The 26,956-nt window shown below is 39.1% G+C and overlaps 2 protein-coding genes and 1 non-coding gene across 14 annotated transcripts; all 3 read left to right on the forward strand.

Annotated features, from left to right (window-relative positions):
• Positions 1-1,223: 1,223 nt before the first annotated feature.
• Positions 1,224-17,228, forward strand: micu3a (mitochondrial calcium uptake family, member 3a). 9 transcript variants are annotated; one of them, XM_049719801.1, is made up of 16 exons: positions 1,226-1,530; positions 4,047-4,194; positions 5,346-5,377; positions 6,043-6,121; positions 7,334-7,381; positions 7,943-8,025; positions 8,177-8,248; positions 9,237-9,278; positions 9,958-10,053; positions 12,282-12,296; positions 13,624-13,718; positions 13,839-14,010; positions 15,235-15,343; positions 15,441-15,598; positions 16,459-16,523; positions 16,733-17,228. In XM_049719801.1, exons 1-16 carry the CDS (start codon positions 1,270-1,272, stop codon positions 16,734-16,736), a joined length of 1,479 nt encoding a protein of 492 aa, XP_049575758.1. In that variant the 5' UTR covers positions 1,226-1,269; the 3' UTR covers positions 16,737-17,228. The 9 variants fall into 9 exon arrangements, with proteins under 9 accessions (XP_049575757.1, XP_049575754.1, XP_049575759.1 ...); XM_049719797.1 differs by lacking the exon at positions 16,459-16,523 and having other exon boundaries at positions 1,225-1,530; XM_049719803.1 differs by lacking the exon at positions 12,282-12,296 and having other exon boundaries at positions 1,227-1,530.
• vps37a (VPS37A subunit of ESCRT-I) lies at positions 16,887-26,741 on the forward strand. 4 transcript variants are annotated; one of them, XM_049719809.2, is made up of 13 exons: positions 16,887-17,430; positions 19,478-19,560; positions 20,391-20,465; positions 20,945-21,062; positions 21,386-21,489; positions 22,109-22,334; positions 22,807-22,877; positions 23,027-23,154; positions 23,256-23,314; positions 23,397-23,465; positions 23,766-23,909; positions 24,576-24,664; positions 24,962-26,741. In XM_049719809.2, exons 1-12 carry the CDS (start codon positions 17,401-17,403, stop codon positions 24,654-24,656), a joined length of 1,188 nt encoding a protein of 395 aa, XP_049575766.1. In that variant the 5' UTR covers positions 16,887-17,400; the 3' UTR covers positions 24,657-24,664; positions 24,962-26,741. The 4 variants fall into 4 exon arrangements, with proteins under 4 accessions (XP_049575766.1, XP_049575763.1, XP_049575764.1 ...); XM_049719806.1 differs by lacking the exon at positions 16,887-17,430 and adding an exon at positions 17,672-17,755; XM_049719807.1 differs by lacking the exon at positions 16,887-17,430 and adding an exon at positions 17,672-17,755 and having other exon boundaries at positions 24,576-24,660; positions 24,960-26,741.
• Positions 18,419-18,628, forward strand: LOC125969678 (small nucleolar RNA U3). The gene has a single exon (XR_007481674.1). It is a non-coding gene; the product is annotated as a small nucleolar RNA U3 (small nucleolar RNA).
• Positions 26,742-26,956: the final 215 nt, after the last annotated feature.

Raw genomic sequence — 26,956 nt, forward strand, 5'->3', positions numbered from 1 at the left:
TAGGAGGTGCATGAAGGAGAGCCTCAGGGTACCAGCCCCCCTTTCCTCCTAACCTGCAACCTCCTACACAAAGACATTACTGATCATATAGCTGGATAAGGTAATAACTAAATAGCCTAAAGGTTAATGCTGTACACAGATTGGTATAGCTGAACTCCAGTGGATGGAGGATTTTGTCATAATATCTACAATATAAAGTTAATATATTTTTTTAATATGCATGAGATGTGATATTCATACCCCAACCCCAGCATTACTTTTATTTATCGCTTTCATTTTATGAAATACATAGTGGTGTTTACCAATCATCCCAGAAAACATATCAAATCCTACTATGATGAGTTATATGATTGCAAAAGAGTTTGCTTCTGCACTGTATAAAATATTATTAATTTCTATCAGACTGTTGGTAAAGTGTTTAATTCAGTGTGAACATATTGGACTACATAGTTTTGGGTGAAACTTGTTTCAATGTGAGAAGATGGCGATTTCTTCAACTTCATCTTTATTCTTTGAGAAATGAGAAAAGCCTAATCAGGCTGGTGTTAATGCAGCATGTATCTGCTTACATTAATGGGCAATTGATCTTTGACATTCGTTTGACAGATTATCTGCGGTGAAAGTCAATCAATCAACCAATCAATCAATCAAAATTTATTTATATAGCCCTTTAATAGCCAACTGGTACCCAAAATGCTTTACAATAGAATAAAAACAACAATAGATAAAACAAAAAATAAAATGCGATTCAAAAGTGCTGCTAAGAAAAGTGAAAAATGCTGCAGGACATTAAAAGCCTTCCAGAAATACAATAAAAGAGTAAAATTCTTATAAAATTAAAATAATCAAAAAGGAGCAGATGAAGTGACTCTATAGTGAGTATATATAGTGGCCTCGCTTACAGTTACAATCTAAACAAATGGGTCTTGAGCTACGATTTGTAAAAGTAATTTGATCAATGACATTTGAGATTATGAGATATGAATTAAACCCTTTTATTTTTACATTTTGACATAAAGTTTATGTACCTGGTCTCTATAGATGAATATTATACATTTTATACATTTCTGATTATTTGATCAGAGATAAAATATTGCAGTTAACTCAAAATAAACCAACAACTGCTCACATTTTTTGCCACTTATACACTATAAAATAACATGACAATACCAGCCTCAGCATACGGCACTTCTCGCGATAGAGTTCAAGTCACGCGATAGCTCCAAGCAGTCCGCAAAATCCTGACCACAACAGGTTACTACAGCAACAATGGCCGCCTTCCGCAAAGTGGCTGCGCTGGCTGTCAAGCTTAGCCTGCGCTCGGTGTCGACAAACGAGCTGATCGGGCGTCAGACGGCCTCAAGAACTCGGAAGTGTCTCACTGTTGGAGTATGTCTGGCGACGGGAGGTGCAGTGGCACTTTACTTCTACGAGGACCTGACCAACCGCAGAGGCTGGAGGAGGACGATGGGGACTCGCAGCATCCACGGTTTGCTGCCATCCATCCCAGCCGTTGAAGCTAAAGAGAAGGTGGGTGGCGAATCTGTACGAGGCAAATGACAGCTCGGTACTCATTGTCAAATATGTTGTTTGTTCGTCTTTGGTCACCACGGCCTTGTGTGTATTTTTTTTTTTTTCATCATTTGTGAACGAAAGCCTTGATTATTTTCAGATGCCCCTCATAAATACGGGCATAGTGAAGTAATACGTTTTAATGCTGATCGTATCAAATGTAATGTTTGTTCCGAAAACGCTTTACTCATAGCTGGTCAATGTGCGCGCGCACATGGATGTGGCGCTGTCCGATGGCGCTGGTGCTGAAATGTCAACATGAGTACTTGCGACAGCACAGCTTTGAATTGAAATTTGAGAAGCAGGTGTGCAGCGATCGCACGGTGGATGGGGTTAGTGGTTAGAAGGTATGCCGATCTTTTCGAAATATGAGTCTTGACTACGCTTTCTTTGCTACTGCAGCTTCCACTCTCATTCCGAAAACATCCATGGTAGGCGCACTGTCATTCTGAAAACATCCATGGTAGGCTCAGAAGTCAGTGTTTCCTGACCTTTATTCAGGTCATATTTTCATCTCAGGGAACACCACCAAAATTGAAACGTCACAAAAAGTGGATACACAGGTTATTATTAATTTCTGCCATCGAGTGTAAGAGCATTTACCTGTTCCGCTTATCAGAATATGTCTTGGGCATTAATAGATGAAGTATTGGTATTAAATTATAGATTATAATGATGCTGTGGTACAATGGTTGGAAATCACTGCTCTAAATTGTTCATAGGCTGTATGGGTGTTGTGTTGTGTTTGTATCCTGGGATTGACTGATGATTAGACATTTCAACAAAGTGTTTAGAGATTGAGTCGTGAATCACTCAACGTAGTTCTTCACAATATCAATCTCCACTGTGATGTGCTCGGGAAAGGAGGAACAATTTAATTGAGTACATTACTTCGAGCTGATTGGGCGATGTGGCCTACCAAACTTTTATTTTAACCAATCACGGCAATGGAAATCCTATTCAGGAAGTTAAAAGAAGCATAAACCTCTTTTCCGGTGTCGCCAGTATGTTTGGTTTATTTGTGTCCCCCGATCTCAACGCTTCCGGCTTTTGTCGCAACCACATATCCCGCCCGCAAACACATCACTGCTTTGCGATTGGTCCGGTTATCCAGTAGTGCGTCTTGGAGAAAATCAGTGGGCTCGAGACTAGAAATAAGGTGGATTCTCGCGTTCGCGAGAACTCACGAATGCCGTAAGAATTATGCCACCTCTGTGAACCCAAATGAAATTCCATTTGGATTTGCAGCATATCATCCGAATGGTCTTTATGTGTAGCATTTTCATTCTGTTTGGGCATTCGGTTACAAGGCTCTTACGCCTACTATGCTACTGTGTTTTAATGTTGGTCATTATTTTGGCAGTTGGAGGATTATTTATTACTTGGTATTTGGTTTTAAAACTATTGGACAAAATCATTGGATAAAAAGGAGAGCACCATCAGTTGTGTGGTCCGAGAAGAAAGAGGACAAGGCTTTAGTGAGGTTGTGGTTGTATGCAGACACAGTACATGACTTAACCTTTCATTTCCATCCATCCATCCATTTTCTGAAGCGCTTAGTCCCCACGGGGGTCGCGGGCGTGCTGGAGCCTATCCCAGCCGTCATCGGGCAGTAGGCGGGGGACACCCTGAACCGGTTGCCAGCCAATCGCAGGGCACACAGAGACAGACAACCATTCACACTCACACTCACACCTAGGGACAATTTGGAGTCTTCAATCTGCCTACCAAGCATGTTTTTGGAATGTGGGAGGAAACCGGAGCGCCCGGAGAAAACCCACGCGGGCCCGGGGAGAACATGCAAACTCCACACAGGGAGGGCCGGAGGTGGAATCGAACCCGCACCCTCCTAACTGTGAGGCGGACGTGCTACCCAGTGCGCCACCGAGCCACACCTTTCATTTCAAATAACAAAAATAAATGTTACATCCATGTTAGTCATCCATTCTCGCATGGAAGCAGAGTACCTCTTTAAAGTAATTTCTTAGTTAGAGTGAAAACTACAGCCTTCTCATGCTTAGTATGGAAGCAGAACACTCATCTCATATTTATGCATCCTCAGTGTAAGCAGCAATGCAACATCAAAGCTTTATGAATGGATCGGTACGCTCATTAGCATGTTAGCTGAGCTGTGCAGAAACCTCGCTGCAATGAGCCCAGTGGCCAAGCAGGTTTAAATTTGGAAAGCTGTTTTGTAAGTACAAAGCTTCATGCAGCACAAAAGTGCCGGTGTAGCACTGCACCCAATCTAGTTGATGGGCTGGCTGCTTTGAGATTCCAATCTTGTTAAAAGTATACTTGGAAAAAAATGTGTGTGGTTTCGTACTGAAGCTTGTTATATTGCATTAAAGTGTGTGACTCTATTTATAATTTGAAGAAGCTTTGTGCTGAAAAAAAGAAAGATATAACACAATGGTGATATGTTTACCCCTCCAAACTTTACCCTTCTTTTTTTTTTTTTTTTTGCTCTACAGGCACATCCAATGGACTTTGAGGAAGGAGATGTGCACATGTCATCCCATGAGCATCGTTTCCGTATGTTTAGCTCTGTGGAGTATGACGGGCAGGTCTACATGACTCCTCAGAACTTCATTGAGTCGGTCACCATGAGTGAGCCAAGGAGTACGTAAAGCATTGCTTTGTAGACAAATGGTACAGAGAAGTGGCCTCTGCTCGAGGCTCATATCAACATCTAAATATGAACATTCAAAATATGAATGCAGAACATTTAGATATGTACAGCTCAGGGCAACCAACCACATACCTTCTCTCAAGTTTGGAGTTGAGCAACACAATTTGCCAGTCAAAGCCAGTGACGATCATCCGATGGACAGAGGGAGATACACACCACCACATACACATACAGAAATTAAATTATTGTTTAAAATAAACAGATGTAGTATGTAGAAAAAATGAGCCAAAAGCATTTATTATTATTGTCAATAGGGCAGCAATGTGTTTAAATTGCTACCACATCTGCCTCACAGGATTTGAATCTCATCTTAAAGCGCACCTCAAATCTACAACCCAAGTTCAAGTGATGTGTTCAACCTGAAATGTTTTGGTTGGTGTCAAGCTTAAGCTTTCCCGTAGGACTGATCAAGTTTAAATACATCAAAATGGTTGACCTTGTCTTTGCTATCTCTGCCGACCTGCTGACATTATAAACACATTTGCCAGGTCAAAGCAGATGGCCCTACAGCTTTTGTTTAGTCTAAGATTAATGTTAGACACAACCCTGCATTGACACTGACACGCACAGCCCTCCCTTGAGCGTTCCATTTGCTCACATTTGCACTTTGTTATCATAACCAATTATCATCCAAACTTTTTTTTTTCCAGGACATCCACACAACACGTGTTTTTAAAAATGTAGTTCTAGACAAATGTTGCATGCAAACTATGCACCTGTATGAGTGTTTACATCTGTGTTGCTCCTGACATATGATAGAGCCACACATGCCCACTCAGCAGCCGACATCCTCTAATGCCCCCTTTGAAGTTGAATTAAGATGAACTTTTGTTGTATAAAACAGAACAAAAGTAGTATGTGCTTTTACCGGGACATTCCACCTACTACAAAGACGAGGACAGGGCACTTTAGAAGGGCCTGTGATGATCACAGTTGTATATACAGCACGCATGTGTGTTGTGACTGTACCGTGCACATTAAGACCATTTCTAGATAATACAGATGCTATCTGACAGAGCCCACCCAAACCCTCTTCTCTTCTTTCCCTTCTTTTTCTCTCTTTTGTCTGGCTCCCCGGCAGACAAGAGGCCCTGGAGGTCCCTGACCAAACAGGTGGGAGACACACTCTAAAAGCTTCTTTCTTCTTTCCTCCATGTTGTCAGCATTTGTTGTATTGTACATGTAGTTGTTTGTTTAAATCTCAAATGTGACTTTCTTTTTTAACTCCCTAATAAGTTACAGTGGCACTTTCATATTGGAATCGTAGGGAGAGGTACAGTAGAGCTTATCACTATTTGACTCAATTTGACTATTTGATTAACGGGTCAACCCATTTTTAAAGAATTTATACATTTAATTTAAAAATTAATATTGTGTTCAATTTTTTTTCTTTAGAAACTAGTTGAGAATTAATCAACAGTGCCTCCGCTGGTTGCAGCCAAAAATGCACTAGTGTGAACTCAAAACAATCCGTTTACAATCAATTCCATACAGTTGACTCAATTCATTGCCCACTAGCATCCATAAAAATTTGATTTTTGAAAATTAATCTTGCAACAAACACAATAAACGTGTACTGTACAACAATTTCTGTGTATGAATTTGACAAATTATTTGATTGAAATGGCCTTTTAAAAAGTACTAAAACATCTTAAATTTGACTTAAGCATTAGGAAACATGTTTCAAGCTACGCTTTCAAGACATACAATTTAAAACACTTGGCAATCCCCATGAGAATCTTTACCAGTGACATTTACTTTTTACATATGTTTTTCAGGAGCTGGAGAAAATCCTCTCAGATACGCCACCTGTATGGAGAGGATCGTCCAAACTATTCCGTAACCTGAGAGAACGGGGTACAGTATACACATGCATGTACAGTATATGGGCACATGCCACATCCAAATGCTACAAATAGGAAAGACACTTTGCACTTTCCATTATTTGTAATCATTGTATATTTCTTTAATTAACTAAATATTACATTCATGAGGCTCACATCTCAAATACCATATTTGACTCCGTTTCTGGGTTTACCTGCCAATGTGTATGTTTGTGAGTCACAGTAGGTGTCTTTAATCCGAGGTTGGAAGCATGCTGTCTCTTACTGACGGCCAACCAACCTGCTGACCAGACTAAAAATAAACCAAATCTCCATCCTCTCCTCTCTTTTTTTCCTCTCCATTTCTCATTTAAGTATACAGCACCAATGAGAACCCATGGAACTCATAATACAATGTTAAGTATATAGAGTATTGCTATTTGTCTCCTTTAGGACCCTCAGTAGTTTGAGTGCCAGACCTGATCATTGTGTTGTTCAAGCTACATGGGAAGAGGTGGGGCGACTTTTGTTCCAAATCAGCTCTTTTACACAAAGTAGTTGTGCATTAGGAAACACAAGCTTGTCACTGGTTCTATCTGGTGTCATGTTCACCAACACACACACACACACACACACACGCACACAAGTGCGTCCACATCCACGAGAACGCAGTGTTCCGCAACACTCAAGCAAGTCACCCTGAACTATCTGGACAATCAGACAGCGAAAAAGAGTGTTAATGGGGCCAAAGCCACAAAGGATCACATCCTGAAACATTTTTCATCTGCTTATGCAAACACGCACAAACTCACAGACACAATCTGCCGGCGACTCTGAAAACTCTTTCTTAGATTAGTTAACAGGTTTTAGTTTAAAAAAAAAAAAAAAGCCCTAAGAAAACTCGACTTAAATTGCACAAATTAGACATTAGCAATAAGGAGGGCAGTGTAGGCAGTAGACCAATGTTTCGATGGTCATGTATTTTAGTCAGCAATTGTTTTCTTGGGAATTTTAGAGCCGTTTGAAGTGCAAATTACTTTTTTTTTTTTTTATTTATTGTTTTTTTTTTTTAGAAAATTCCAGACGGTGGCCTTTTTCACGTTGGTAGAAATAGTGTGTGGTCCAATGAATTATTGCTATCCATCAAGGAGATACATCAAAAGATGCTATGTTCTCAAAGTAATGATTGTGTGTTATTGCGTCTGTGTGTGCGGCCATACTAACCCCATCATGGTCTCTTTGCTAGGTATCATCTCATACACAGAGTACTTGTTCCTGCTCTGCATTCTGACAAGTGAGTCTCTCAAAGTTCATGTAGGTATTACATGAACTAGTATTGCCATAGTTACAGTTTCCCCTCCGGCTAAGATAGACACAAAGAATCCAACAAAATATAGACACAGATCTATAGCTATAAAGTAAATTTTACTTCCCCATAGTAAGTACAGAGCAAATCTTAAGCACTAAAGTTAAAATGTGAACCTACCAAGACATGGTCATAAGCAAGAGAGGCCACATTTTGAGAATTATAAAGCCACAGCATTGAAGGTAAAATATTATGTAAATTTAAGTATCTGGAAATCAGATTATACTATAAATTACACTATAATTAAAACAGTTAATTCGTTAAATGAAATGGTTGGCCTAGGTCTAAAAACAAGCTGGGAGGCTGCTTAATCTCTATACTATAGGTAAAGAAGCTTTTAATTGTATTAATGAATTGAAGGAATGAATGAAATTGAAGGTCGTGGTCATTTAAACGGACTCTGACTATTGTCCGCTAATGCCTGTATCCTATATGTGGCTATTTGACTCTGTTGATAAAACTCACCATGTGTGTTCTTCTCTGCTACAGAGCCCCATGCTGGTTTCAAGATTGCTTTCAATATGTTTGATGCAGACGGTAACCAGATGGTGGACAAGAGAGAGTTCTTGGTGGTAAGTCTCTAATAGGAAGGCTCAACCCATCATCCATGGCATAATCTATCTGTTTAATTTTTTATATTAGTGGTATAGTTTTTCCTGGGTGTTGAAAATGTTTTGTCTGAATATATAATCATAATGGTTTTTATTCTTGACCTCTTTGCAGCTTCAGGAGATCTTCCGGAAGAAAAACGAGAAGAAGGGGAGGAAAGGTGATGCTGAGAAGTCAGCACAGTTGGTAAGCGAGTTGGTGGTCAGGAATGTGTGAACAAGGAGCCATACACTATAATAGTATGCAATAAATATAAAAACATCACACTTTGCCAATTGTCCTGAATTTAACCAACAGTGTGACAATTATGAAATGTCCATAGACTTAAAACTGGTAACACTGATCCTTTCTATTATCAATAATAATAATAATATTCTAAAACAACCCAAACAGTAAAAATTGGTGGCTGTGATCATTCTAAATCATCCACAAAGGTATTGTGATTCAACAATTGCTTTGGTGTTGCTGTGCCAAACTGTACATGTGGATGCATTTAAAATGCTGAATTATTAACTAACAATTTTTGGCAGTATTAGGAAGGATAATAACCCATCATCAAACCATGACTGAGTGCATGCTGCCTTACAAATTTTTGTTCTCTGTTCTACCATGACAGTGACATCCCAACTGTGTACTGAATCAAATGGATATGCTCTTGTGTAATTCCATGCGTCTGTGATTAAGTCTTAGAAACAACATTTTCTTCAAATACTTTTAAATAGGCATCTACTGACATGCCTAACTATTAAAGATTACTTTAGACAATACGTTAATCCATAGTGTTGGGACACATGGAAAACGTTTTTGACAAAATGAATCTCAAGCTCTCATCAGACTGTTTTGTCAATACTCCACATCCATATTTTAAATAGCTGATTGAGAAAAAATTTTTTGGAGGGCGGCGAATTGAGAAAACTTTCTTTCCTGATGAAATTAGGTGTGTTGCTCTAAGACATAGTCAGAGATGCACTGGAAATGACATGTCCCTCTCTATGCAGAGTGTATCCACAACCTCGCTCCTTGCATGTACTAACATGTCTTTTATCTTCTCTCCTCCCTCTCTGACTGCATGCTTTGCCGTTGCTCTCTCTCTCTCTCTCTCTCTCTCTCTCTCTCTCTCTCTCTCTCTCTCTCTCTCTCTCTCTCTCCTTCATGCCTCTTTTCTGTGTGGTAGAATATGCAGCTGTATGGATATCAGGTTGCCCCCATGAACAGCGTATGTATCCAAAAACATCGCCCTGTAGTTGTTTTTGCTCACCTGTTTCAGAATGTCACCAAAGGGTACAATTACCAGATTAAATAATTAATCGCTCCAAAACTGTACTTGTTGGTGGCTTCGTGTCAAACGGCTTAACATTGGGATTCTTTTAGGATTTGGGAAGGGATAAGCAAGAAGTGTCAGGTAAACAGAAGGAATGTAACCAAGGTTGGATTTTTCCCCCCCTCATCAGCTCTGTGATTGATTTTATAATGGGTAAAAAGAGTGCTAACGGAAGGAGTAAGGTGTATCTGAATTTGTGGGGGGAACAAACACAATATTGATTTTATGATCTGATGTCACCTAGGTTTCATTTTGCTCGACGTTAATAAACCTGTGTCCTTTCACTGTGGGAATTTATATGTTGAATCTTCTAAATGAAGATTTACAAGCAGGTTGTTATATGAACAGTATCCAATTAGCATGAGAGATTTTAATAGTCAGGCTGTAACCTGCTTGATAAATGGGTATGTGTGTTGGGTAGTTTTATAAGGGCTAGTTGGTCCCAGGGTACATCATGACTTGATATTATTATAAAATTACAAAATAGAATTGATGACTAAAATGCAGGAGTTACATCCTGAAGTGGTGGTTTTGGAAGTGAACTGACCCTGGCCCCCCTTGACCACCCCTACAGGTGCTTAAAAAAGACAGTCAGGAGTTTGTGGCACGGAGTTACTGGGACGTTCTAAGGCGAGGCGCCAGCCAAATCCTCTTTTCTGACCTGGCTGAGGTATACAGATCTAACTGTCCTCTATGCTGTCATTCCTCCAGTTGATCATTTTTGTCATTTTTTTCTTAATTTAGTGATCATCATTGTGTGTTTGTCTTCATCACGCATACCAGAGTAAGATGTACAGTAAATGTACCAAGATACTTCCACAATGATGTTAGCTTGAGTCAAGATAGATGTTTCTCATTGTTGAGATATGCCACCACATTTTCCCCAGCCTCCCTTTTTGTTTTTTTCCCCCTTGCTATATTCATGTTCTTTTATTGAACGTTTATGGATTTACTTCAACTTCTGTTCCCTTTCATTCACTTATTTATGTATTTATTTTGAGAAATCATACTTTAAATAGTTCCTATGGATATAGAACATTTATTCTTGATGTGTCTGTTTGTTCTTACTTCTAAATCTGTACTGTGCTGTTGTGCCATGATTGTTCGAAAATATTCGCTAAGTGTGATGTAGTGTTTGTCTAATAACCAATTTCTTTTTTTTTTTTAACATCTTGTGGCTAATCTTCCTGTCAAACTATTTCTCATTTACCGCGCGTCTAAATCTATATTGAAGTATATGGAACACAAAATTAAGCAGCTTAGAATTGGAAATGCTAACCTCAAAAAAGTTTGTCTATGATTTAGTGTTATTGTTAAAAAGTGATATATTCATCTTCCATATTTAATTAGAATCTACAGTAGGTTTCATAATTCTTATTACTTCTTTCTCATTAATTGTCTGGAATAAATCCCACGGGTCTTGCATTATGACTTAGTAAGTTAACAATTTTTTTTCCTTGCCGTGTAAAGAGCTATAAGGGCTCATAATTCTTTTCAATGACATCACGGTCAAGTTTTTATAATTGTAAAACTTTGTGAAATGGTTTGTTAAGCAGCATCTTGCGCTCTCACCTAAAAGCACCTTGTTTGTTTCTAATGATTAATAACAGCTAAAACATGGCACACTGACTAGCTGTCTAATGACAGGCTTTGTGCTGCGGCACTGCCGTGGCAGCGGAAGCTGAGGTGAAGGTAATGACAGTGAAGTGTATCGGCTCTGACCTTGTATTTACTCTCAGGAGCCTTTCATCTGCTGGGATGTCAGATGGCCACAGTGCACACAGGATCAGGCAAAGTCACAAGAAAAAAAAGAATAAATGAAATGGGAAAACATCTGCCAAATGATTTAACACTAGAATGTGCAGAAATTATGCAAACATATGCAAAGGTAAAAGTCACTTGTGGAAGCAGCAATACAGACGTGATAGAATACACTTGAGATAAGAAGTAGTTGATCAGATAAATAGAGTAGAAGAGGAAGAGATAAAATCACCAAATAGGTGAGGGGATGCTAGATAGGCGGCCGGAGGTCAGCGGACAACAAATGTTGAGGTACAAAGTGGGTGGGTAGAAGAGAGCCTTGGGAAGCACTTTGAGGGTAAAAGAAAGGAGCAGGTTGTATTTAAAGAAGGATGTGTTTACTCAACAGATTAGTCAAGCTCTTTGCTTTTGTGTGGCAAAAGAGGCTCCGACTGACAGGTCTAGGAGGAGGCAATGACAGTTACTAGGAAGAGAAAGGAAATAAGCGTAAACTGAGAACGTGCGCTATGACAGGGAAATAAGGGACTAGAGAAGGGAAAAAAGGATTGACAGAAGGCCAGAAGGCCAGAAGACCAGGTCATGGGAATGAAAACATGTAGTAGCCCAAATCCATGGTCTGACTAACGGACAGACTGAAGCTGAGCTGCTCCTTGGACATAATCATAGAGGACCAAGAAGACCACCTCGGATTTACATCATGTTTTTACTTTTAACAAACGATCAAAAATATTTTGTAACAAACACACACTTGTACCCATGAGTCGAGTAGTCATTTTGTGGTCACGGGAAAGATAATGTTCTAAACTACACTACACAAAGCAAATGTTTTGGGACACTTGGCCATTACAATATGTAGTAGATGACCCACTTTACGGCTATGTAAGCTTCCACTATTGTGGGAAATATTTCTACAAGATGTTGCGATGGGTCTGAGATGTTTTATCTGTTCATCTGGGTGAACTCCTGTGAGGTCAGAGGTAAAGTTGGACCTGATGGGCCTGCTTCATCATCTGACCTTGAGTTTTACATAATCATCTGATTTGGTATGCAAGCAAATTTGGAAGCATAGCATTATCTACATGTCTTGATAAACGGCCTTTTCTGACTTTTCCGTCTTTGTCCTGCTTTGGGTTTTAGGATTTTAATCTTGAGGTAGAGCCCCATTCAACATTTTGGTGCAAATGATTATGATGCTCCCCCATCTTTGGCAAACATGAGATTTGACCCAGTGTCAATTCTGCTTACAGTAGCATGGCCATCAAAAACAAGGTTTGGCAGTGATGGGCATGGCTGTGGTTGAAAAGTATTTACTTCCCCCTTTTCCGCCTTGATGCTTGTTGACTATTAATTGGAAGTGATCAAAAGCCTAAAGTCCCATTTCTAATCATGTCAATCCTGAAATATCCCCACGTTTAGTCATTTCAAAAGAATCCTTCACTACTCATAATCGTCTTATTTCTCTTTTATAAGGGTTTAGAAGTATGATAAGCAAGTGATTACATCATGAGCGAAAACATAATAAATACAACAAAGTCTTTTAATTGGCTCGAATAATCACAATAACAATGTAGACATAGTTGTCTAACTGGATGGAAGGAAATATCAGAAATGAAAATGAAAGAAAGAAAAAAAAAGGTGGAATCATCTCACATGCTCTGCGTGTGTGCTCTTGTTGCTGTGCTGTTAATGATGTGACCGTCCGTCTCTTTGGCATTTGCAGCTAAATGCATGCGGATGTGGTAGCTTGATTGCATCTTTTCACTGGCCACTTCATCTATCTTAACCTCAGTCTATCTTCTGTCTCTCCTTCTGCATCTTCTTCCTTCCTATATTCCGATTCTACCTCCAGCATGTTTGTTGACAATGAGCATGCCACTTTCAGCTGTATCACTTGTGTAAACTCAGTTACCCTTGCATTGTGTTTTCTGCTGTAACAACAAAAGTCACCAGACTGGCCTTCTTGATTAAGATTATTTCAATTTTTGTCAGATTTTCAAAAGTGGATTAATTTGCTAACTTGATTGATGAGTAAAACCTTTAGAAAATCAACAATAACGTGACCTGAACTGGTGCATTTGTGTCATGGTGACTGCTGATTGTTTATTTTTGTGATGAACGGTTGATACGATCTGGATACACCAGCTAGCTTGACTATGTGCTTGGACTGTTGGGTTATTGTATTCAGTTTCTCAATATACATTGTTGTCTATTTGTCTGTGTGTGTGTGTTTACCCTGTGAGAACCAAGTCAAATTCTGTATCTTTTCAAGAATAGTCAAAATCCTCTAGTACTATCCATTTCAGTTTGTGAGTTATCTTAGGGTGCACTGACCACCAAAATAGCGTTACATTAGTATACATTGTAGTGACTCCCTCGTTTGGTATTGAGAAACGGACAAAAAAGCAAAAGCCTGAGTTTTGTTGAATGGTCTCTCACAGATGTCTCTTTCTCTTTTTGTCTCATTTTCTTTTGACTTTAGCGTGCAGATGAGAATTTAACAATTGACACTACCCTGCTGGTACATTTTTTTGGCAAGAAAGGGAAAGCTGAGCTCACGTTTGATGACTTTTATAGGTAATATTCCATAGCTTGCACAAAAGCCTGCGATAACTCGACGCACAATTATTCACACCACCAATTAGCAAGAATATTTTTTTACTGTAATGTATGCTATTCTTTATTCTATATTTTCAGGTTCATGGACAACCTCCAGACTGAGGTGCTGGAGATTGAATTTCTGACCTACTCTAAAGGAATGGCCACCATCAGTGAAGAGGATTTTGCCAAGATTCTCTTACGCTTCACCAATGTGGAGAATATTGGTGCCTACCTGGAAAATGTCCGACACAGTATACCTGATGAGAAGGTACCTTGTGTTACACTTGCCTACTCTCTTTTCCCCAACAGTGAAAAATAATTGTTTTCATTGACAGGAAACAGGATTGTAAAAAAATGAATTGATATCCACTGACATGTTTTTGCAAACAGAAGTTTTAAGTGATGTTCTGGTTGACGTTTTATCTTTAGCTAGCAGCAGCACTTCTTTAATTCCCTCACACATCTGTTTTGATTTATTCTTCCTCTGTGAGTGCTCATGCCTCCCAGCCATGAATAGCACCTGAAATTTCTCACCGCTATTTTTGCCTGCGGCTGTTGTCGCTCTCTACACTTCAATGCTTCATTGCCTTCCTCGACTGCTTACACACACACATGCACTCTCGCGCACGTACGCACACACAGCATTTCTCTGTAAAGTGCATGACATTAATGTAAAATGTCTATGATCTTTTTTCTATGAGTTCATAAAACACATGCTTTGTAAAACAAACTAAAAACATATACGAAAATGCGATGAAACACAAATGTATTTAAAGTATTTAAATTCTGAAGATTCATGGGCGTTGATCCTTCTCATTTGTTTTTGTTAGCAGTAGTAGCAGTAGAATATGTGTTATATTTAACACATTTATTTTTTATTTATGTTGCACTGTAGTTTTATTTTTAATTTTCCATAACGAAACCGTGACTTTAGGTGGCGTGTAAAATAGTGACATCTAGGTCAATTCATTGACCTACTTGTAGTGCGCATCTAATCATGTTAAAAAAAATAATTTGATATTAATGAAAAAGCCATTGAATGGCTAACTGTAAATTCAGTTTTGTGTGTTTGAGGTTTATAATTACGTGAAATAATGAAATCAGTGTTACTTGTGTTCAATGCTGTACATAAAGTAAAAACAATTGGCAAGTGGCTGATCATTTTGGCCGATGGTCAAAGGGCCAATATTGGCGGCCGATTAGTCGGTCAGGCACTAATTAGTATACATGGACTCATATTTATTGGAATTCTGCAGCATTTGTTTCCAACTTAATCCTACACTATCAATCTGTTCACATGATTATTTATTTCTCAATTAACTTGGCATTCAATGGGAAAGCAGTAAATGGCTAGTCACATGGTAAATCGCTTTGTACATTATTGCCATGAGCAACTACTTTAACTTATTCCACGCATTTTGTTTTACTTTGTTTTCACTGATCTGATGTGCCTCAGAGTGTTAATGTGTGTCTGTTCCTTTGGCTATTTAAGGGAATCACATTTGATGAGTTCCGCTCCTTCTTTCAATTTCTCAACAACCTTGAGGACTTTGCCATTGCCATGCAGATGTACAATTTTGCTTCTCGCTCCATTGGACAAGGTTGGTACAGCTGCTACAGGAGATGACTAAGGGCACCTTTGGTTCTCTTTTTCTATGTGTAGAGAAACACACTGCGTTTGTGTTTGTCCCCTGCCAGATGAATTTGCAAGGGCAGTGTATGTGGCCACAGGTCTCAAGCTGACACGGCACTTGGTCAACACTATCTTCAAGATCTTTGATGTGGATCACGACGACCAGCTTTCGTACAAGGAGTTCATTGGCATTATGAAGGACAGACTGCACCGAGGCGCCAGGGTGAGGAACTATCTTTTCTGTCGACATGCACCAGCGGAGAGATTTCATGGCGGGGTGGGGGGTCCCATTATTTCGTGTCCTGCACATTTACTTGTTTGATGCATTGCTCAATGGCACGTAAACACTGAAGTGGGACCATACCTGCACCTTTCCAAATGAAAGTATAGTAGTTGCAATAGCAGATGAAATATATTACAGAGTGAATGTGCACCTCAGGGCTGAATCATGAATGAAACAACAAAGCACTGAACGATTCGGTCAACAAATGAATGAAAGATTTTTATGAACTGATTATTGTGATTCAGCACAGTCAAAAAATGAACTGCCGTTCCTACCATAGCGAAAGCTGTGGGGATTTTTCAGGATGTTTGATCTTAACTATCTATGACAGCTTGGAGAAAAAAGGCTGCTATCAACTCCACCTAATTATTTGAAGTGGTGAAAAACTCCAAGAGAAATGGAAATCACCTCATGTCACTGAACTGAGCTGCTTCTAGAGGGGAAAAAAAACCCTGTGATGTTTTCTGTTATGTCAGCGCAGATGACTTTCAATATTGTCGCACGAAATTAAGATAACATTAGTTCAAATTTTGCTTTTGTGACCCAGTAGTTTTTTTTATGTCATTATCTTTATTATCTAACTAACCACGGTCTTTGTTTCCCCCCTCCCACGTTTTCATGCATTCGTGCGTCCTCTGTTGTCCTTCCAAAATGCCAAATGCCTCTCTTAACCTTGTAACAATGTTAACAACATCTGATTCATTCCTGCTTTGCTTTCCTGTCTTTTATACTCTTGTAAACATTCTCATTCATCTCCCTGCATTTTCCTTTCCTCTGTCACGACATGACATCATTCTCAGGGATATAAAACTATGGAGCGAGCCATCTCCTTTAGATCCTGTTTGAAAAGAGAGCTGGCAAGCAGGTATTACCAACAACTTTACCCATTACATATTTGCTGATTAAAAGATCAAGTGTTCTACACGTACCCTGTCTGTGTTAGCCATTTTACAAGTTGATGTTAGAACGTGATTGTAACATGTTGACTGAATGAAATATACTCTGATAAAAAAAAAAAATCATGACTGTTCAGTTTTATCACAAACATGCCACCCTTTGCTGTCTGTTTACTAGGTGAAGACCTCATGCCATACCTCCTTTCCCTGCTGTGTTGTCAATGAGGCCAAGCGACAAATGAGAGCATTCCTGGATGGGAGACAAGACATTATATACTTGCTTAGGAACAAGGGTGGAGTCTAAAAATGAAATATACTCTTAAGTTTTGGAACGGTTCAACAAAATCATTCTACACCATAAGAAAAGTTCATCTCCTGCAGTGCAACCTATGCACACTGAAACAGCACAGTGACCATAAAGATATTTATGTTGTTACGTATGTACTTACTAATATATTTGCATGATTGTCATGCACTCCAGTTTTTTCCTTTTAGTCCTTCCTATTCATTTTATTAATTGTTTGTTTCCTTTGAGACTTTTCAGGTACTGAATATGCAAGAGTAATATGCTCACCCTATGTTTAGTAATGTAATCAAATATCAATTGTTAAAAATGTCACATTGGTGTACCTACTTAATTGAAATTTTAAATAGATATATCTCAGGCGAATGAATCTATTGTGAATTATTCTTGGTGAAGAGTATGGTGAAAATGGAACTACCGCAGTTAGTTATGCGCATGCGCAATGGACATTGCACGTCACCGCTTTTAACTCGAGGACGATGGCCCTTACGAAGATTTATTAAGCATACTCATTTTTTAATTTGCATCCATGAGGAATCAAAATGTTCCATTCCTCCATGTACAATATTCTGGTAAGTTAACATTTAACCGATGTAACTATCAACATAACAAAAAAGAATTAAAAGAGCGAATCAAACGTTTTATGTTTATATTATGCTTTCTTCCTGTTCATTCGACGTCAGTTGTTACTGTATGTCTGCTACAATACGACCTACGAAAACATTGTTGCATTATTTTAGCCTATTTGCTATATAAAAGGGGGCACATATTAAAGTTAGGCAACTAATTGATAGTAAATGCTCACTAAACTCTAAACTTATTGCTAAAATGCTGCCCTCAAGTGTCATAGAAGCTAACTGCAAGCTAAAACCAAAGGCCGACCTGACGTGGATAAAGGTTAGTGTTCAACATTCGATATATGAACATATATATCGACATATATTGTGCCTCGCTTTTGTGTTACATGGTTTTATTAATCAATTTCCATAATTTGGGACATGGTTTTATTAATCAATTTCCATAATTTGGGTGGTAAACGTTATAATCTAATCAAGATTTCTAAGTACTGGTTGCGGAACATTTCGACTGTACCCGTTCCTGGTCGGAATCTATTAAACAGCGCACAGTCTTTGCCTTAACCATTATGAACGCCAAATTAAATCACGAGCAACCCCAAAACCCATTTGATATTTTTATGTAACGGCGTCTGCGGGGACTTTGGCCTTAAGCTTTACAAATGCGCGATTTAGATGATAAAAGACAAATGCTATCAAAACAACCGGCGCAAAGCATTCTGGTGTTGTGTTCTTTGATACAACATTTAATTAGGCTTTAAGGCGTCCAAATACATTTGCATTGACCTATTTTTTCTTGTGGTTATGTTCTTTGATTATAACTTAATTCTGTGATAAGGCGTTCAAATAGATTTGAATTGACCTTTACTCTTGTTTCTTTACTAGACGTCACGTTTAGACAAAGATAACATCAGCATAGAAGCGCTCTTTGTGGTGAAAATAGTGCTCTCGCGTATGACTTCCCGTCGCCGCATATTTATTTGTCTAGGCCATACTTTTAGAGATTATTTCTGTAGTCCTTAACTGAACAAATGTTTCTAAAATGCCAAATGTTTTGCCAACCACCATAAGGAGTCGTGGCATTCCTTCCCGAGTGTGAATCTGGCTACGAGTTTTTATCTAATCATAAATTTGTAGCCATTGATGAACGTTTGATATTTCTTTGAGACTCTGATGGACAGAATATGTCCTGAGTTATTGTTAGGTATTGTCAAAAGAAAAGTATGTGGAGTTGTTGATATAGTTTGTTGTAGGTGTTGATTCACTATATGCTCGTACAACTGTGTCTTCAAAGACTTTATTGCAGCCAAGCAAGTTAACTATCATTACGGATTGTATGAGGCATTTCGTGATGTCACACACACAAAGAACTTGTTGCATGAAAGACATTTTGGAGATATATCATTATCGGCATATAAAAGTATCTAGTATCAGAATACAGTCTAATATGTTGTTCACATCACACAATATACCTATTGCATTTCTCAAATACATTTATCCATCAAGAGCCACCATGTACGTTTATGTCATATTGAACCAATACACGTCAGATAAACAAAAATTCATGAACCAATGACTTGATGTATCAATCTTATTTTGAAACAACCAACAGGAAACTGCATCATGGTTTTATTTTGAAACGACCAACAGGATAACCAACCCTGCCCAGTCTGTTGCAACAAACTACGTAAAGTTGCTTGAGCCTCAATGTTGTTTTCCTTTAGCCCGAATGTGCTCACTTACCGGTGATAAATTTAACTCCTAACAGGGGACAAACCGGTTACAAGATAAAACAGGAACGCGCACATTTAATCTGGCACAACACTGTGTGCTGTCTGATTCCGAAACGTAGCTGTAAACGCGCGTGCGGACAAAAACGAGTTGGCATCGTTATTTACTAGCTAATGGGGTTAGCCACACAAAGCTCCAATTAGCTCTTTCAATTTCGCAGTTTCGCTTGAGTTTACACCAGACGTTTGTAATCTATTTCCAAGTGAAGTCTTATTAGGTTCAGAGAATGAACTGGCTTTTCCCCATCTCCAAGGGTTCTGGACCTCACACTCAACTCAACAGCCTACAGCAGCAACGACAGCGACAGATTGAGTCTCTGAAAGCTGCTCATCCCAGGTAACGACACCCGGAATGCGGTCATGTAGGTTGCTGGAAGTTCTCATCGTTTCATTATACCAAGGGTGTATGTCTTGAGTCATTTTAATCGCAATGATATGCTAACTTTGTAGCTTCACAGAATGCATGCGACTTAACGGCGCTAGTCATCCAGCAAGTTTTTTTTTTTTTTTTTTTTTTTTTTATTACAGGAGAGGAACAAACAATATTTTGTCTGAATAAAGATTGGGTCGAAGTGGGTTTTAGGACAGGTGCAAATCGTCTGTTGTTACGTGGGCATTTGACGGTGTGCCATGCTGCTAATACTTCCTGGTATCTCAGGGTGTTTGCTAATCCAGTTGGTGACGGTGACAATGACCATGGCTATCTTTAGAGTTGGCGCTGGCTTGTCACGTCTTGTCATATCACACACATCACGCGTGTCCTATTGATGCATTTTTTTAAGGTGTTTTTTTTTTTTCTAGTCACCGTAATTGCCCGGTGTTTTTTCTTAGTACATGTGATCTACATTGTTTTGTGATCAGCCTGTGCGCACCTAGCAGCGTGATTTCAGCGATTAGGTATGCAATTTGATTGTCATTTCTGGGAAATAGTTCACACTAGATCATGATTAGACTATGTTCTACTGCTTTACTCTTATTTGGAGGCTTTTTTTTTTTAACCAGATGCCATTATCAAATTTTCAGAATTCTTGGTACGTGATACTCTAGTCGAAGTGGCCATTCCAACCAGACTCAGACTGTTGACAGTCATTTTGGGGAAATCTTGTCAACTTTACTGCTGCAAATAGACATTGAAAGCTCATGATTTAACTGGAATTTTGTCTTCAGCATTGCAGAAATCCAGAAAGATGTGGAATACAGGATCCCATTTACAGTCAACAGCTCCACTATCACTGTTAACATGTGAGTTCATATCTGCGGACACCGTTAGCAGTTTTGGGGTATCACACTCAGACTTAAGCATGGTTTCAGAGTCAGGTAAACTGAACTACCCTTAGTCAGAGTTTATACTTTTCTAATACTGGGCCATACTGAGTGCGAGAGGGGTGCTGATCATATTCAACCCTTCAGTTTGAAAATTTCCTACTCATTACAGAACCAATTGCTTTGCATTTTAGTACATCTAAAAAAGAATTGACTCTTTGAAAAAAATGAACAACTTTAGAGACGGGTCTTGTTTCACAGAGTGTTTGGTTAGCTCTCATAATTAGTGTCTGTCACCAATGCAGTCGCACTAGAATGCTTAGTAAGAGGTGTTGCATCAAACACTGTTAGATGTAAACTTTACACTTTCTCAGCACAGTATTCATGTCTTATCTAGAGAGAAATCGGTATAGTTTAATCAATATTCAAGCTAAGGTTGCAAACTTCTTCGTCCCCAGTCTTCTGCCTCCTCAGTTCCCTCAGGAGAAGCCAGTGGTTAGCATCTACCCTCCTGTTGGTCACCACCTCATCGACAGCAATAATGGCACTATGATCACGAGCCCTCTCGTCACTAATGTAAGTATGGCTGGGACGTTTGGAAAATGTTAAGCTATTGTTAAAAGATCTAGCTTTGACTTTGATCCCCAAACTTTAGTATTATCAGTAGAATTGTTCTGATGTGCATGGTGACGATCACATCATTTTCAGATGATTACTATTGGGTAAAAAAGACTGGATGTTTTCATTTTAAAGATCATAAAGCATGATAGTGGAGTCAGAACGTTGGTGACGACTTCATTGGTGTGGTGTCACAGGATAGCATAAACATGAAGCTGACCTCTCAAGACAGAGATAAATTTTTCTTTCACCTCAGTATTCCTTTTTTTTTTATTTTGTAGTTTGGAATGCATTCAGACCTTGGTAAGGTCATTCAAAGTCTGCTGGATGAGTTCTGGAAGAGTCCTCCTGCCTTGATGTCTACTGGCCCGTCTGGTTTTCCATAGTGAGTCTTCTATTTCTATGCAGTACTTATGAAAAGGGACATTGCAGTTTTCATACTGAACCCTAAACAAATACTAAGCACACAGAGCACATGACTTCATGTAATCCCTCATGTATTGTAGTCATTGTCCTGCACTTTTGACTCAGCGACTGAGTTTGATGACAATTTGTTTTGTTGTCCAACCTCAGTCCCAAATTCTCATGAAACTCTGCTCAAGCATTTTCTGTACTCTAACTAGGATGATAACTGACTAAGCATATCCCCTTACATACATTTCAAATGGTCAGGTAATTGGTTTCATTATGATATGTCCAGTAACCTAGTATTTTTCCGAAACACACATTGCCTACTAATTTCAAGAGCCTATGAACCTAAAAGGAAGTATGCCTTCAATTACTGGTTAGCCAACATGAGACTTAAAAAGACTTTGTGATTGTCACTTACATTGTTACAGGTCAGGCTTGTAAATATACTGTATATATAAAGCATATGTACAAGTGAAGGCTTATTTTGATTCAGATAATAGTTTGTATCAACAAATACTGCAACTCAAATGACTCAATTTTCTTCAGATAAATGTAATCTTACTAACACAATGCTATTTCCCCTAAACCAACAGTAGTATGTTCAAGCCATCGAGCATCCCTCCTTATCCGACTCCGGGCTACCACTACGGTCCTCGACATGTTGGGCAAAGTCAGACACCACCTCTCGCACCAGCTCAATCTGGAGTAGGACCAGTGCTTCATCCTGCAGTTGATGGAGTCCATGGGTCCCCCCGAGGTCCAACCCCTTATGGCCTCATTACTGACCTGCCAATGCCTGTCCCTATTGGAGACTTGCAGGTACACTGATGGAAAAACATCTTATGATGTAGCACTTAGATCTAGGGTTTCAAAGTCTTCGTTTAGTAGTTTAGTTTAGGGCTGCACAATATCTGAAAAACATAGCGATATGGTTGCTGAATACTGTATCATGATAACGATATTATTGTGGTATTTTACATGTAGCTAAAGAAAGTACAGTTTTATTATCTAATAGAAGACTGACATTTTTTTATGCAGCAAAATAAACAAACTCACTGTAATCTTAGGTCAACAATTGTAATTAGCCCAGATAATCAACTATTAGTTGGCTATGCACATTTTATCAGTCATCGTTGCTTAAGTTGCAGGGTTTGGAGCATGTGAGAAAAATATACTGCTTATTGTCTGGAAATACAATTTAGCAGTAGAGATGGATCATTTCAATGGCCCTTTGTAAGGACTTTATTTAAATTATTTGCTTTCTCATCATTACCTTTATTTGTCTTTTCAGGTTGGCCTAAATGGACATATGTACAAGATGCCTGAGATTCCAGAGTCTTTTCCTGAACTCTCTGACTTGAAGTAATTTAAGTGTTAAGACTTTATTCAAGCATACTGTTTGAGCATAATTAAAGAAAATAGTGTTTGTTTTTCATCCATCATCCGCCCGTCTGTCCGTCCTGTGGTACACACACACTTGTGTACCCACACTTTGTTTCGCCTTTCCCCAGTCTGACTCAACTGTCCGACATGTCAGAAAATGAGGATTTATTACTGAGATTCTTCATGACACTGCCTCAGCTCAAACAAGTCATGAGTGACAAAGAAGAGCTGGTCACCAACATTGTGGATATGGCAAGTACGTTCCTCTCCCAAACATGGCAATACATTAAATGTTCAGCCAGCCTGGAAGGAAAAGCTGTATTGAGTTGGGGGGGAACTTGTGTATCTCTTTTTCAGAGAAAAACCTTCAAATAGAGCCACAACTGGAAGGGAAAAGACAAGAAATTATCAACAAGGTTTGATATTATTCCAAATATAGTAAGTCAAAATCCTCCTATTGTGCATTTTTCTGTCAGCTCACATTTCTTCTGTGTTTAGTTTGAACAGTTGACTCAACTGAAGTTTGCCTTTGAGACAAAGATGCAGCGACAACACGATCTCAGTGAGGTAAATCTCATTGTAGCATAGCATAATGGATTTCTCTGTTTCAGAATTCTACAGGGGGTTTTCTTTGAATTAGGCACATCCAGTCTGATGCAAAAGAAATTAAACATGAACCCTAGCAAGACCTTTAGTGTACATGTATACTATTTTCAACACACACAAAAATACAATATACAAGTTCATTGTGGATATTTTAAAAATATAGAGACCACTTGAAAAAGTGTCTCTAGGTCCGTTTCTTTAATCCGCACCAGGATTCGTTTTCAGTAATTACACTAATTTCATTTCTCTCCTGCACTATAGAGCTGTAGCCTGAGTACTCTTCAGGCTCGATTAAAGGTTGCAGCACATCAAGCCGAGGATGACTCTGAAACCACGGCTGAAAACTTTTTAGAGGGACGCACCGACATCGATGAATTTCTAACCAGCTTCATGGAAAAGAGAACGGTGAGCTCGTAATACAATTCACAGAGCCATATTGTCCCCTGTGCGTAGGAGGGCAAAGCTGCACACTTTTGTGGCTGCGCCATTTGCAGACTTTCATGTCAGATACGCGCTCTGGGTGGCCGTTCACTTTCAAATCAGGCCTTTGCGCAGAGTCCCAGCTCAGTTCCTCCCGCACTATGCCAGGTTCTGCCCAATAAACTTCAGCAGGGGTTGCAAACCACTGTGCATGGCTGCACATAATGACTGAACACAAAAATATTTCAATGAGTTGATCAAAGAGGCGCTGTGATCATAGCATATCTTTGCCTCCAACGTGTTCCTGGACAGCAATTTTTTTTTTTTTTTTAAAGATGAGACCCACAGTGCATCCACTGACGGTCATCAAAATCAGTATATATAATAATGTGACTCGCCTGGTCCATGGCACAAGGAAGGTTGTGCCCCACTGATCTACAGCATAGCACGCATACCCCATTTGTATTTAGTCGTAAACTCATTAGTTTGATTCAGCTTGATTTGTTTTCTACAGACTAAAATGGTGAGCTTGTCAGAAGTCTAGGTAGGAGAATTTGTGCTGATGAAAAATGTGCAAGCTCAAAAAACCTGAACAGGGGAATATAGCCCAGTAAGATGAAGTATGTTGATTGCCTTGATGTTCTTGCACAGCTTTGCCACAGCAGAAGGGCCAAAGAGGAGAAGTTGCAACAGTCCATCCACACACATGAACAGTTTCCTCCCACCCACTAGAACACAAGGTATGCCATTTCATTATAATTCAAAGGAAGGGTAACACAAGGGTCACAAATGTAACTTTTTAGATTTGATATTAACATCCTGGTTAAAAAACAGTCCTTTCAGAAACTCGTAAAGTATGCAAAGAGGAGTTCATAGTAAGGAGTTCATCCAACGTGTGAACTAATTGTAGGATGTCTGTTGGGAAACATGGTAGCCATCCATTCCACACCCACATATTTCTTATTAAGAATTGATGCAGCTTTGTTGACATAGCAGTGACAACTGATATTTCTTCTCACTCAGCGATTTCTTCTCAGGTTTGGTGTCCTTTCAGTCAACTGCTGCCAACCAAAACAATGAAGACATTAGATGCACACGCTGGGTCCACATTGGGCAGCTTGGAGAACAAATCCAGCTAGCCCAGAAGCCCTTTCTTTTTCTGACATCTAAGCTCTAAAATTCAAGCCTAGTAACGTGAAAGAAGGACTTAGACTTAAGTGTCACCACAGAAGTGCAGAAGTGGTACATGCATTGAGGTCTCTGATAAATTTCTGAAGTTTGTGTTTTGAGTTCTCATGGTTGCACATGCTGTACCATTTTTTTCTTTTATATTCCAAATCATGAATATTATCACGGTGGCCAGTGGTGAGTGGGTGAACACTTTTGGAAGGAAGCGCAAATAGCATTTGACAGTATTATCTTCCCTTTTACTTGTTTTCAATTAAGCAAGAATGACACAATCATAGTTGAAAATACTGTGCTTAATGAACACTTTCACACTTCGCCGACAAAAAAAAAAAAAAAAAAATCACATTTAATACTCTGTTACGGGGATCGCGGGCGTGGTGGAGCCTATCCCAGCTGTCATTGGGCAGTAGGCGGGGGGACACCCTGAACCGGTTGCCAGCCAATCGCACACAGAGACGAACCATCCGCAATCGCACTCGCACCTATGGGCAATTTAGAGTGCTCAATCAGCCTACCATGCATGTTTTTGGGAAGTGGGAGGAAACCGGAGTGCCTATGGAAAAACCCACACAGGCACGGGTAGAACATGGAACTCCACACAGGGAGGGCCGGAGGTGGAATCAAATCCGCACCCTCTGAACTGTGATGCCCCCCCATTTGATTTAATTGTTTAAATTGAGTTTAACGCAGACAAACAGTCAGCCACTGGATATGATTTTAAGAATTAAAATAATATATGCAGAAAAACATTACATGCCCTACGATTGACTGGCAACCCATCTTTGTTGTACCATGCCTCTCACTCAGTCAGGTGAACCAAGAGTCAGAGCGCTTTGAGTACGTTTCTAGGCAAAAAAGCTCTATCAAAGTGAAAGCCCATCTTATCTCTAAAGATAACAATTATTGCAAATGGATGGATGGATGGAAAAGCAAACCAAATAAGTAATAAGGCTCAACAAGAATAATGCGTTAAAACACTAATGCAATGCTTCGTTGACACTAACAATTTATTTACTGTATGTGGCTAATTTATTTTTTGCGAATACAAGCATCTTTTGAGCAGGTGTTACTGTGGTAAATGCTAAGTTAAGGGCCGTATTATTTGATTAAGAAGTTGCGTGTTCCAACCCAAATGCATATCGGATTGATTGGTAACTCTAAAGTGCCCCTAAGATCTGTGTGTGTCATGTTTAAGTGTAATTCACAGGTGTCAGTGCAAGAGTCATGTCATATTCATCCATTTCTTTCTCATGTTGTTTCACTGCTAGTTGTGAACATTATTTAGCCATTTAGATCTTTTGGTTACTCTGATTTTTGTGACAGAGTACTGTAAACCATTTTAGCAGTGTAAACATAATTTTCCTTTGAGTTTTTACACTTTGTGAGTGGACATCACTGACTTTCACTACTCAGTGTTGGTCAGAATTCACCCCTGGACAGTTGGATGAAACTGAGCTGAGCATATGTGGAATAATGTTAAGGATGATTTGTTTAAATGCTGCCGTAAAATTCAATGACATAACTGTATTTAAATAATGTTTATAATAGACTTTATTGCAATCAAAGACTTGGACACCTGTATTATATGTTCTTATTTAATTTGTTAGGCTATTAAAGCATTTACAATTACCATTGTTTTTATGTAAGTCATTACAACAATGCAATTTATTCCTTGGGTGGAGATGACTCGCTAAAAGTGTCAATATCATTAAAGACTATTGATTGATCAGACAGCAGGGAAATTGCAGATCAAACGACAGCATTTAAACCCCTGATTCCAAAGACGTTGGGGCACTATATAGTACATTTGACATTGACCTGTAGCAGATCAAATATAGCATACA

This window comes from Syngnathus scovelli, chromosome 5 (assembly GCF_024217435.2).
Source record: "Syngnathus scovelli strain Florida chromosome 5, RoL_Ssco_1.2, whole genome shotgun sequence".
Classification (NCBI taxonomy): Eukaryota; Metazoa; Chordata; class Actinopteri; order Syngnathiformes; family Syngnathidae; genus Syngnathus; species Syngnathus scovelli.